This window comes from Anguilla rostrata, chromosome 9, assembly GCF_018555375.3.
Source record: "Anguilla rostrata isolate EN2019 chromosome 9, ASM1855537v3, whole genome shotgun sequence".
NCBI classification, from domain to species: Eukaryota; Metazoa; Chordata; class Actinopteri; order Anguilliformes; family Anguillidae; genus Anguilla; species Anguilla rostrata.
In genome coordinates, this window is record NC_057941.1 from 22,613,422 (window position 1) to 22,626,134 (window position 12,713).

Sequence of the window (12,713 nt, forward strand, 5' to 3'; positions counted from 1 at the left end):
TCTGAAAGGGTTCTTTGGCATGGATGACAGTTGTGTGTGGAACTGACTCCCTTTTCCATTAGAAAATGTCAGTGGTTCCATAGAGAACCACTTGAAAAGATTACACATGAACCCTTTTACCGAGGGGTTCTGCAAAGAACTTTGTACTGAGGTTTCACCTTAGAACCTTTCATAGGGATTTCTACATGGCTCCAAAGTGGGTTCCCCGACAAGGACAAAGAACCCTTTTTTATATTAACTTGAGCTGTTTTTTTTCAAAGAATGTGTACTCACATACTGAGGGCAAGGATACACATACCCCAAAAACACATGCCTTCTCAGATGCACACAAGCAAGCACTATAATACATCTACACAATGCACATGTGCAAAACACACTTTCTCAGTAGCACACACACACACACACACATGCAAACACTCACACCCAGACACACACACACACACATGCACACACTCACACCCAGACACACACACACACACACACACACATGCACACACTCACACCCAGACACACACACAGAAACACACACACACACACACACAAGCAGTCGTTAGATCTTTGGCAGACCCTCCCCTCCCCTCCCCTCCCCTCTCTCTCTGGGGTAGCGCTGTGACCAGACATTTTTCATTTGGTTATTAATTGCACGTCAGCGTTTCAGCGCCGGTAGCCAAGCCAGGCGTGACAGACAGGAGCTTACATCCATATCGCCACCCAGCCCCCGACCCCTTTCACATTCAAATAAAGGTGCCCTTAGCCACGCTTCCAGCTCCCAGCAGCACTGCACCACAGTGCGTATGGTACATCCATCCTGGCAGTGTCAGCTGGGGATTTACACAGGTTCGAGCCCCTGTAAGCCAGTCCCTGTACAGACACATACAGACCCTGAGCTCTTCTGAGTAGGCATATCTCAGCTGGATCTCGTTTGTGAGCAGCCATTAGCAGGTCAATAGAAGGCTGTGATTGGACCTCAGGAGCCGGATCAGGGTGCGAGCGGACGACATCATCGGCACAGGCGCGGTTCCTTAGTAACTATCGCACTGCGTCCTCCTATGGGGTGGCAGGTCACCATCACATCACATTCCAAAAAAATGGCTTAGTCATAAACAGCTGGGGAGAGTTGATACGACATTGCCGGTAAAGTTTTGGGGAGCGAGAGGGAGAGGGGAAGGGCGGGGCCCTCTTACGAGAGCCTGTCCTTCTGCCCGCGCCCCCCCCCCGATTGGACGAGCTGGCGTCCGCGCCCGCGCCCCGGCGCCGGTGGGCAAAGTGACCTTGGATTTACGGCCGCGGCTGCGGGGCCCCGGGGAGGGGTGCTTTACGGCGGGCGCAGCGTTTATCGCCGTGGCCTAATTGCGCAGGTCGGCCATAAAGCGGCTCGTTCCCGCCGAGTCGCTGCGGGGGGAGGATAAAGAACGAGCGCGGAACGCACGCCGCCGAACGCGGGCCGAGGGGCGGCGGGCACAGAGGAGGCCGAGAGAGAAACCCCAACACGACGTGTGGAACGGCACGCGTGCCCCCCCCTCACCTAACAGATGCTCGTTTGCGAGATTTATTCAGTTATTCAATAAAAAAAAACCTGCTTAATATGAAACGGATCCCCTTTCACGTTCGATTTTAACAAGCAAACTGTTTGTTGCACGAATGCATTTTGAATGGCGAAGAATCACTGGGCTGTCATTTGCGCAGATGTCGCTATTTACAGGGCACGGTTCAGTGTGGGTAAAAAAAACAAAAAATGTTTAATAAAAAAACGCTGAGAGCTAAAAATAGGTTTGTCATTGCCTGGATCTGAGATTCAGTCAGAAACGCAGTGAACTGACGCTGCGCCGCTAAGCTTCATTGAGCACAGCATCCAATGATAATGCGAGGAGCATGGCTAAGTAGCCGTGGCCTCGCCTCTCTCGCTCCGATTTGAATTTAACCCTTTCCCTGCTCCGCAAGTGCAAAGTTTGACTGAAACCACGGACATGATTGAGTTGAAGGACCGGGTCGGTTCGTGGAGATTTCGTTCACCTCTCGTTACCGGGAGACGCGCCGACCGACGTCCTTTGCCCTCTGTCGTTTCAGCCAATCAGCGGGCAGTACCTGGCAGACGGTGGCGGATCTGGTGAAGATGGAAAAGCACACGGTCAGCGGCCTGTACCCCAACACCATCTACCTGTTCATCGTCCGAGCGGTCAACGCCTACGGCCTGAGCGACCCCAGCCCCATCTCCGAGCCTGTCCGCACGCAGGGTACGTGCCCAGGGGGGCGGAGCTCTCTTTGTAGACCGCCCTTCATTTCTCATTATTATCTAACGTCCATTATTTAGCCGCTCAGGTCAATTAGGAACTCAATTCTCATTTAACCTGGGGAATCAATGAGGCTAGGGAATGCAGGGGATTGTGTAGCTAAGCAGAAATGCTTGGTGCCTGGATGGACTGTGAGATGTGGAGTCTGTTTTAGTGGGAATTTGACCGTGATGCTGCCTCCATCCCTATGGTAGGGCATTGAAATGTTTTATTTAGTCTAGAGGGAAGATTAGAAGGTTACCCTCTACCAGCCCCATTTCTGGCAGTAACTTTCCCCGGGCAATCAAGTACCAACCAAACTCAGCTCTGCTTAGCTTCAGAAGAACCACGCGAGGAGTCTACGGGGTGGTGTTGCTGCTGGCTGTCATCATTTCTGTTTGTGATAACAAACCTGCGGCCGTGTCGGGGTTCTGTCTGGCCCAGCGTGGAGAGCGGGCTTTTTTTGTTTAGTTAGCGAATTTCTAACTAAACAAGTGGGGTGTCTTGCAGACGTGAGCCCCACGGGCCAGGGCGTGGACCACAGGCAGGTCCAGAGGGAGCTGGGCGAGGTGGCGGTCCAGCTGCAGGAGCCGACGGTGCTGACCGCCTCCAGCGTGCAGGTGGCCTGGACGGTGAGCAGCGCGAGGCGGCGATCGTCCGCTCGCTACCGCGACCGCTATCGCTGATTCACGAGACTTCGCGCGAGCATCGACCCCAAATGTTCAGCAGCCTGCCGTGCGAAGGCTAGCATGATGCACAAAATGTCTACCTGTATCAAATGTGTAAAAAAAACGTGACATAGTTCAATACATTCAGTATCATGGAAGCTGCATCCAATGGAAACTGCTTCATACTTCATGGAAATTGCTAATGAATCTTGACGTGCTGCCTGTGAAAGTGCAGGTCTTCATTGCAAACATGAGCTCAAACTATTTTTGTACCCCTCTAGCACACGAATGAATGAGTAAACAAATGACTGTGGGATAGTTAAATTAGACTAAAGTACGGTTGACGGTGCGCTGCTGAGTTTTGACAGCCGAATTGCAGCAGTGTTCCTACGTGCCCTGCTTTGACCCGCTTGGACCTGGCTGGCCCCCTGCAGGTGGACCGGCAGTCGCAGTACATCCAGGGCTACCGGCTGCTGTACCGGCCCACGGGCGGGTCCTGGCTGGTGCAGGACGTGAAGGCCGCCCCCGAGCGCAGCGCCGTCATCGCCGACCTGCGCAAGGGCACCGAGTACGAGATCAAGATCCGGCCCTACTTCGACGAGTTCCAGGGCATGGACAGCCAGCCGCTGCTGGTCCGCACACCGGAGGAGGGTGAGGCTTTTCACCGAGGGCGGGGCGGGGGCGGGGGCGGGGGCCGTGAGACGGTTACAACCAAGGAAAACTGCGATTTGTAATTAGCATTGAAAGTAGGATATAAACAAAGCTTCTGACAGCTGATCCCAAATGTTTTTTTTATCCGATTGGTTCTGATTTTGCTCCTTCCAAGAAATCAGACCTGGGTTAAATACGTGTTTGTTTTGGATCAAAATACGTTTCTGTGCTCTGTTGATCTTGCCTGGTATAATTGAGCCTGCCAATATGACCATATGTACTTTTTGAGAGTATTTTATTCCAATACGTATTTTTTGTGATGTAATTTGCTTGGTTTCCTACCACTTCTTGATTCTTTTAATTTTTTTTTGTGAATATGAAGCACTTTTATCCAAGTCTCTCACCTTGAATTCTACTGTTTTCCTCTTCAAAGTTCCGAGTGCTCCTCCTCAAAGTGTTACTGTAGTGACAGTGAAGTTGAGCAACAGCTCAAGCATCAGCGTTTCCTGGGAGCCACCCCCTGCAGAAGCACAGAATGGAATCATCCAGGAATATAGGGTAAGCTGACTGGGCTGAATAGTGGGGGCGGAACAGCTTATTCATCCTGAGACAGAGGGGGGGACCGTTGCCTCATTCCACACCTGCTTCTCTACAGGTCTGGTGCCTCGGAAACGACACGCAGTCGCGGTACCACGTCAACAAGACGGTGGAGGGTGACGTCATGACAACGGTGCTGAAGGGCCTGCTGCCCGGGATCCTGTACCAGGTCGAGGTCGCCGCGGTGACCAGCGCGGGAGTGGGTGCCCGCAGTCAGCCCGTCTCCGTCCTCATGAGTGAGTGTCGCCCCCATCAGAGGGGAACTGTGGCGTGTCAGCCTGCATTTATCTTACGAAAACTTTATTTAAAAGGATAGTGGATTACGCTCTCCCAGTGAAACTCCTCGCTGTCAGGTGAAAAGAAGCGGCTGGCGACTCCACATGTATCGGAGGAGGTATGTGGTAGTGTACATCCTCCCCAGCCCATAGCGCATCGACCAGGAACATGATACACACGGGGAATTGGTATAACGACTGAATTGGGGAGAAAATGGGATAAAAATGGCAAAAAAAAGGATATTGGATAGGCGAGTCCAGTTCCTCGTCCGTTTGCTTCGTTTCTTCCTCCTCTCCCTTCCTGTCTGCTCTGCTTCTCGGCGAGCTTTGCTGCCGTCGGGCTGTTTTTGGCTTGAAGCGGTCTGGAGTCCGGATGTCTTTCTTCCTCAGAGAGCGAATATCTTCTCCCTCATTACAGTCCGTGAGATTAAGCGGGATTTACAGCGCTGACCTCAGTCTGACCGTCATCCTCTTCAGCGGAGGCTGTTTCTAACCGTAATTCTTGCAGTTAAGAGCCAGACTGATTCACCTTTTGTGTCAGACTTAAAGCAGAGAGGCTGACCTCCCTTCCATCCGCCCGCCCACCCCCCCCCTCCTTCCCCCCCCCCCCCATCCTCAAATCTTTCAGAGCTCCCCGCCGAGCAGGCCCCCGCCCCGGCCGAGCCCGAGGAGAACGTGAGCCTGGCGGAGCAGATCACGGACGTGGTGAAGCAGCCGGCCTTCATCGCGGGCATCGGCGGGGCCTGCTGGGTCATCCTCATGGGCTTCAGCGTGTGGATCTACTGCCGCCGCAAGAAGAGGAAGGAGCTGAGCCACTACACCGCCTCCTTCGCCTACACCCCCGCAGGTACCCCCAGGGCCGTCCTCTCCGTGCCTGATCATAATGCGCTTTCTCCATTCATCCTGGTCTTACCATCCGCTTAGCTCACGCGCTTACACAGAGCGACTTTCTTACATAGCGCTCTTGTATAGGAGCTGTCTGTTTTTTTTTTACTGCAGCAATTCAGGTTGAGCAAATTGTTCAGGGGTACAGCGGCAGTATTCCGCCTGGGATTTGAACCTGCGACCTTTGAGCTGCAAGCACAAGTTTGCTTAACCGCTCCAGCGCCACAGTCGCGGTGACCCATTTCTCTGTCTCTTGCAGTCGGGTTCCCACACGGAGAAGGATCAGGACTCGGCGGAAGGTACGACTGGCAGTTCGTCTCAGAAAAGACGTTGAAAGAGTCAGAAAGATGTTGAGTTGATGGAACGCGCTCTGGCGGCACTGACCCATGGTGTGTCGCGCTGTCCTCTCTCCAGGCCAGGCATGCTGGGTAACAACATGGGCAACTACCCCTGGCTGGCTGACTCCTGGCCCACCACCAACCTGGTGCACAGCGGAAAGGACTCGGTCAACTGCTGCACCAGCAAGCACGACTCCACGGAAAGATACTACAACGGTAAGACCTTCTTCGTCTGACTAAGACGTGCCTGGCTGAAATAATGGCTGCTGTTGTCGTACAGCCAGTAACTCTCACTCTGAGTTAATTAACTTTCAGAGTTTTTTCGCTGTATTTCCTGCATGCTTTGATAAGACCTTCTTTTGCCTCATTTCAAATAGCTTGAAGCTGAACTGTGGCATACAGGAGCTTAGGTCAGTCATTATGCTGGGACCTCTGATCTTGAAAAAGGAGTATAAAAATGTGAATGAATGAGTATTTGCGGATGGCCATTCAGTGCACCGATTGCAAATACGGGCGACGCTTGTGTTAAATGACAAGGCTACTGAGTCCAGTTTTACTGCAGTTATTTAACACACGCACGCAGACACACACACACACACACACAATCAATCTCTGCGTGTTTCTCTTTCCTCAGAAGCGGGAATCTCCAACTATCTGAACCAGAACGAGAAGTACAGCTCTGGGTCCACCGAGGGCCCGATCTACAGCACCATCGACCCGGCCGGCGAGGACCTGCGGGCCTTCGGCGCGCCCTACTCCCAGCACACCACGCCCTACGCCAGCACCCCCGTCATGCCCTTCTCCGGCCCGGGCCCCTGCAGCCCCCCCGAGCAGGACGGGGGCCACTGGATGGTCCAGCCGGGGCCCTCCGGGGCCCAGTACGCCCAGCCCGACCGGTCCAGGGCAGAGAACGGTAGGAGAACCTCCCTCCTTTCGAGATTCTGTCTGTTACCATGGCTACCGAAGATCCTGTTTACGGAGCTAGGGAGGGGCGCCATCGGCAGCACTGCTGCTGCTCTGTGAGATGTGCCGGACCTGATTTTACCTCTGTGGCTTAATTGGGTGCCCTTGGAAAGGCAGTATCTGAATGAAATATGTTTCTTTTGTTACTGTTAAGGCAATTTTAAGGCAGTTTACATCACTCAAACACCTCTCATCGTTGTAACGTTGAGTTGGACATCAGACAGTTTTTGGATGCTCATATTTGGAGCGTTGCGTCGCTGCAGGGAAACAGGGGAAGCCGAAGTCGATGGGGAAGCCGGTGAAGACCCCCTCGCTGAACTGGGTGGAGGCTCTGCCCCCGCCCCCCAGCTCGGCCGAACTGCAGTCGTGCTCGGAGGGGGCGGAGAGGGACGCCGACGACGAGGACCTGGGGTGAGAGGCCACCGCCGCGCACGAAACACCGCTCCCATGGCAACGGGGTCCGCAGGAGGGAAGAAACCGTTCCGATTGGGTCAAGGCAAAAAAAAGCCAGTCCAGAACATACCGCAGGAGGCGGAGGGTGTGTGCTCGACCAATCAGAAAAGGCAGTTAAATTTAGATACTCCCCTTCAAAGTAATAAAAGTTATATTAATTATCTGTATTCATTTGACATTTCCATAATGGAAGTCACACTGAACACTGGCTGACCAGCCCTGGCTAATGCATTTCAGCTTCAACACCCTGCTCCAGGGTGTAATTACATAAGCTGTAATGTATGTTTCTTTTTTAGATATTGGAGCACTTGAACCACATATTTCTGATGAAACTCCATCACATTGTTGAACGCTTCTGCATTTTCTCTGGTTCTGCCATCAGCTCTTCTCAAACAGTCCCCTGCCCCCCTGTACAGCCCCCCCCCCCCTTCCTCGTCCTCCCCCCGGCCTGCTCTGATCTTGTCTGACAGGCGGTAATGAAGTTTTGGCGACGCTGCCTCGCTGTGTTCTGGGCTCGCGAGCCGACGGGTTTCCGGTGGCCCAACGGTCGGCTCATTCGCGACCGCGACCGCATCCCCCCCCCCCCCCCCCCGCCCCCGCCCCCCCTCCGTTCAGGTTGGGTTTTTTAGCCCGTCGGCTGATGGACGGTAATGCGGTTACTCCCCGCTGAAGCCGCGTGGGTTCGACGCGGGGGTGGGGGGGGGTGGGGGGGAGATCCAGTTATGCCGTTCTGCCGCGGCCCGCCCCCAACGGTCGCCGGGGGCAATTCAGCGGTGCGTCCACCACGGCGCCTTTTAACGCCGCCTGACAGGTATGTCGCCCTGGAGACGAGCGGGAGCCTTCGGGCCTCTTTGACAGGGCTTCTCACGTGGTTACCGCGGTAATGACATTATCCTGTGTCAGAGCCGGTTCCCCCGTTCCCTTTTGTCCTGGGAGGAGAACAAAGTCATTACTGGAGCCGGCCTGCCGGGCACAGCCACGCAACCTGACTAGATTTCCAGGATTAGCCTACAGTGCACTTCTCAGATTCTTTGATGAACTTAAGATAGCTGCCCTGACCTCTTCCCTCCGCCCCCTGTGGCTAACGCTCCGCCTTATTTCAGTACGTTCCCGTGGCAACGCCTTCCCGCCTCTTCGGTTTTCCCCTCGTCCCCGCGTCCGCGCGTGGGAAGGCCGTCGAGCATTTTTTCGCGTTTTTTTACGAGTTTCTGAATATTTAAGTTGAGTGTTTGCGCAGCGGGGGAAATGTGCCCCTTGCTCTTTTTCGTGTTGAAGAGGTGGTTTTGAAGTGGAGCGCGCTCAGTACCTGCGGGTACTGTAGGCGTGCGATCGAGCGGGCTGCCTTTTCAAGTGCCTGTTTGCGCCCCACGTATTTATGTCTCCCTAAAATTGAACGCCCTTTCTGAACACCGCAGATATTGCTGCCCAGAGGCCTGTCTGTCTAATTGGGCTACAAACGGTGGAAATCGATGAGCCACCAACCAATACCATCGACCCTCGGAGCTAAAGAGACAGAGACGTCATTAGGCCCAAATTACAATAGATTCACCTGTTGCCCAGTTAGGCTGCTGATGAATGAGTTGTGGAAGGAGAGTGCTAAACTGGTCAAATCACAGCTTTGCTAAAAACCTGAGTGGCCCAATCAAAAGCATATTCATGTTTCCTGTTCCAAAATGTCAATTTGCTGCTGAAAAGAGCCATGTGTTGCTATTGTGGCTAATTATCTAAATGAATGATTTAAAGTGTTTTTTTTTACATTTGCATTCGAGTTGCTGCTGGACACGTACGCGCGTCGCAGTAATGCCAGTGTCAGGACGGGACTAAATTTAACAGACGTGTCAATATTGTCACGCTGCTGAAGTTGCGCTTTGCGAGGTGTTGTTTTTAACACTCCCACGGTCAGAGTTACGCCATGTGTTGCGAAAAATGCCGCCTGCCAAAACTCGTCCAAAACGAGTAACTGCAGTTTTACTGTAAACCGCGCGGTTTATTGATTCTTCAGAGTGTGACTGTATCCGACAGCCAATCGTGTCCATGCGATTACGCAGTGAAGCCTGTCTTGACGGCCTCCCTTGTGTGGCTTACCGTCTTTTGGCACTCTCTTTTATGTGTCTTTGTGCATGACCTTTACATCATGGTCACCTGCATGGCTTGGTCAGCGGCCATGATGTTGCTCTCCTACGGGAGCTTTATTGACACGGATATCAGCCACTAATCATTTTGGGGAAATGGACCCTTATCGCTGTTAGCCTTGTGCCTGGCTAGTCTCTTATGGGATGGTGTGTACTTCAGGTGCGAGACTCATACGTCTTGCTTATGGTTACCCGCAAAACTACATTGCAGGGTTTGCAAAATATCTCTGAGCATAATAGGTCCATTGAAATGCAGTTTAAGTTTTACAATCGAGCCCTAACATTGACATTCAAAATAAAATAAATATTATGAATAGTATGAAAATTAACATTTTAACATTTTGAAAAAAAGAAAGCATTAGCGAAGGACACAATTAGCACTTGCGTATGCTAATTAACTGTGGTGCCATTCCCTGTTGTGTCCCAATTATAGCCGTCGGTTGGCTTTTGTCCAGCCGACGTTGCAGCTACATAATGGTGGCGACATTAACGGAACAGTGCATTGCAGTGAAACGCATTTAAACACTTCCACTGTCAATGAAAATTCTGTTATTTTGCCATGCTAATATGTAGCAATGGAACATGACAGCACAGACAAACAGTTAATTGAACAGACCATTTTATTACAGGTTTTCTGCAAAACAAAACAAAGCTGTTGATGCATAATGTCAGGGGTTAAGTTCCATAAAAAGGGAAGAGTGGTTTGGCTTGTTTCGTTTACTCTGCTCCTCCTCCCTGAGTGGAAACATCAAGTGTTCCTGTTTTGAGAGCGGCTTTAATGGAAAAACAGCTGGCACCGAAACACTCATGGAAGCACTCAAATGTTTCAGAACATGAGAGATGCTGGTGTAGTGAGGGTCCGGCGCAGACCTGCGTCTAACTGCTCCCTCGCTCCTTCCTCACAGGTCCGACGAAGAGGACTGGTGTCCGCCCCTGCCGGAGAGGACGTACCTGATCGACGAGGTCCCGGACGACGGCCCCGCCCCACCCCCGCGGGGAGATGCCTCGTCCCCCGCCACCTCCTACAGCCACCAGTCCACGGCCACGCTCACCCCCTCCCCGCGCGAGGAGGGCCGGCCGTGCGAGGACATCCCGCGCCTGCACCACTTCGACGCTCCGCAGATGGCGCGGTACGGCTCGGCTCGGCTCGGCTCGGCTCGGCACGCTTTGCCTCGGCACGGCTCGGCCTCGCCTCAGAGATGTAGAGTTCCTGAGATAAAGGATGGAACATTGATCATTTCTTTTCTCCTCTGTCTTCTGTCTGCCACCTACCACCTCGCTCTGGTGAAAACTTTCCACAAAGGGGAGAAAAACAATTCCATATTTTGCCTTAAAGCCACATAAATACTGAGCAAAATTCTGCTGTTTATATATACTGCCCTACTTGCCTTTCCAGCCTTTAAAAAAAAAACTGCTTTGAGTGAATTGGAAGAGGTTTTGAAATACAGATTACCCAAGGCTATGTGGGCAAATTTTGCTGTGCCATGTATGTTTGTGTAGGGTTTCTTATTAAAAAAAAAAAAAACCTTGAGGCTAGATTCAATATCCATTTGTCATAAAGAGCTTCGATTTCTAAATAAGACTCGCATAGCTTCACACCAGACATGCTTTTTTCTTCTTTTTTTCTTTTTTTTCTTTAACTAAAAGCTCCATTTCACAGCAGGAAATACAAACTCTGAGCACAAAGCCTGAGGCTCTAAAGTACAGATTAAATTGCTTCAATGTGAACCACAGAGTGTACATTCGGAGCGGTTTTACCATATGGAGCATAAGTGTCTATGGTCTAATGTCATTAGCTATTGTGATGGCATTGAGAGGTCTGTAAATGCAGAGCCTGCCACTTTCATAACTACAGCTCAGTCTGCAAATGAGTGAAAGCCAAGTTTTCCAAGGCTGTGTACACGTGTGGTAAAGTGAGAAGTTTGAGGATGTCGGGGGGGGGGGGTCTTGTGTGGCGTGACTGACCGCGAGTCCGTCCCTGTTTCCGCAGCAGGTTGCCGTGCGGACCGGTCCCAGTGCCGCGGGCCCCCAGCCCGCCCCTCACCCAGTCCAACCCCAACCTCTCCGCCAATCACGAGGGCCCGGAGGCGGGGACCCCCCAGCGCTCCGCCCACCGGCGGGACCTCAGCCAGGGGGCAGCGCTGAGCACAGAGAACATCAGCGCAGGTTCCTATCGCTTCCTTACCTGGGTTTGCGCTGGCGGGCTTGACATAATCAATGTCACTGCAGTGCACCACTAATCAATGCCTCCACAGCCTGTAATCAAGCAAACACAAGTGGCTTAATGCACAAAGTGCACTCCTGCTTGCTGGAGCCTGTTCTTTGGAAAACTATCAATTAATTAGAGTTGTGATTTAATATTTATTTCTTTTTGGAGCCTGACGCCCAAAAGCTTGATTTGAAGTTTGCCCAAGATAGTCTGTTTCATTCAGAGAGATTGTTTCATTGGAGAAACTGCACTGAGATTGACATTTCGCTGTGTTGAGCCTCGGTGCATTGTGGGACGTGTAGTCATTTCGTTCGTCTCCCCCAGGCCGAGCTCGCCCCTCACCCGCAGGGGACACGCACACACCCCCAGGACAGAAGTCCAGAACCAAAAAGAAGACCTCAAAAAGCGGGCAGTACAGGAGAGAGCTGAACCAGGGAGGTGAGTCGCACTGTGGAGCGCTGGTCAGAGCCGGACGTTTGGATGTGAAGTCGCAGTCTGGTAACTGTGCGCGTTTCCACAGATCTCCCCCCTCCCCCCGAGCCCCCCCCTGCAGACGAGCTCCTGCGGCCCCTGGACTGTGGTCAGACCTCACTGGACAGAGAAGGGAACGCAGTGTCATCAATGGACAGGAGAGGAGAGCACAGCACCCCCCACAGGAAGGGCGTGGCACAGCGACGCAAAGAAGGTAAGAATACATATGAGAAGCAGTGTACGTCCTTACACACACACACCTCCACAAACACACACACGTGCACGCTCTTGCGCACGCACGCACGTACACAAACACACGCACATGCATGCACACACACACACGGACACACTCTCACACAGACACACACCTGCACACACGCACACACTCTTGCACACACACACACACACCTGCACAAACACACATATGTACACACTCTCGCGCAAGCACGCACATGCACACACACACACATGCACATACATCCACACTTTCACACACAGACACACCCACACGCACGCACACACGCACACTATGCACACTGTTTGCTCAGACGCATGTACCGTTTGCACCTGCACACAAACACAAATACTGTACACAGACGCATGTTGGATTGAGAAGGAAAAAATCCACCATTGTCTTGTAATAAAGGGGCAATCCGGTCAGAAAAACACTTCAGCCCAGATCCAATTATCAGGCTCTTTATTTCTGCTGAAGGAACACGCCTGCTGACAAACCCGTACTAAAAAGGCATTATTCACAGCCTGCGCGTGTCGGTGCCAAGGACATCCAGCTCATTATGTACA

At 52.3% G+C, this 12,713-nt stretch overlaps 1 protein-coding gene across 7 annotated transcripts in view; it reads left to right on the forward strand.

The window, feature by feature from the left end:
- robo3 (roundabout, axon guidance receptor, homolog 3 (Drosophila)) overlaps positions 1-12,713 on the forward strand; it is a 158,501-nt gene that overhangs the window by 141,807 nt on the left and 3,981 nt on the right. For 6 of the 7 annotated variants that reach the window (XM_064351077.1, XM_064351072.1, XM_064351075.1 and 3 more), the window contains 14 exons: positions 2,068-2,234; positions 2,781-2,902; positions 3,373-3,589; positions 4,023-4,147; positions 4,245-4,422; positions 5,090-5,308; positions 5,606-5,645; positions 5,761-5,900; positions 6,319-6,597; positions 6,911-7,058; positions 10,138-10,362; positions 11,223-11,398; positions 11,766-11,879; positions 11,962-12,126. In XM_064351077.1, coding sequence (XP_064207147.1) covers positions 2,068-2,234; positions 2,781-2,902; positions 3,373-3,589; positions 4,023-4,147; positions 4,245-4,422; positions 5,090-5,308; positions 5,606-5,645; positions 5,761-5,900; positions 6,319-6,597; positions 6,911-7,058; positions 10,138-10,362; positions 11,223-11,398; positions 11,766-11,879; positions 11,962-12,126 — 2,315 coding nt within the window. The remainder of the gene's footprint in view (positions 1-2,067; positions 2,235-2,780; positions 2,903-3,372; positions 3,590-4,022; positions 4,148-4,244; positions 4,423-5,089; positions 5,309-5,605; positions 5,646-5,760; positions 5,901-6,318; positions 6,598-6,910; positions 7,059-10,137; positions 10,363-11,222; positions 11,399-11,765; positions 11,880-11,961; positions 12,127-12,713) is intronic. The other variant, XM_064351071.1, reaches the window with a different exon arrangement.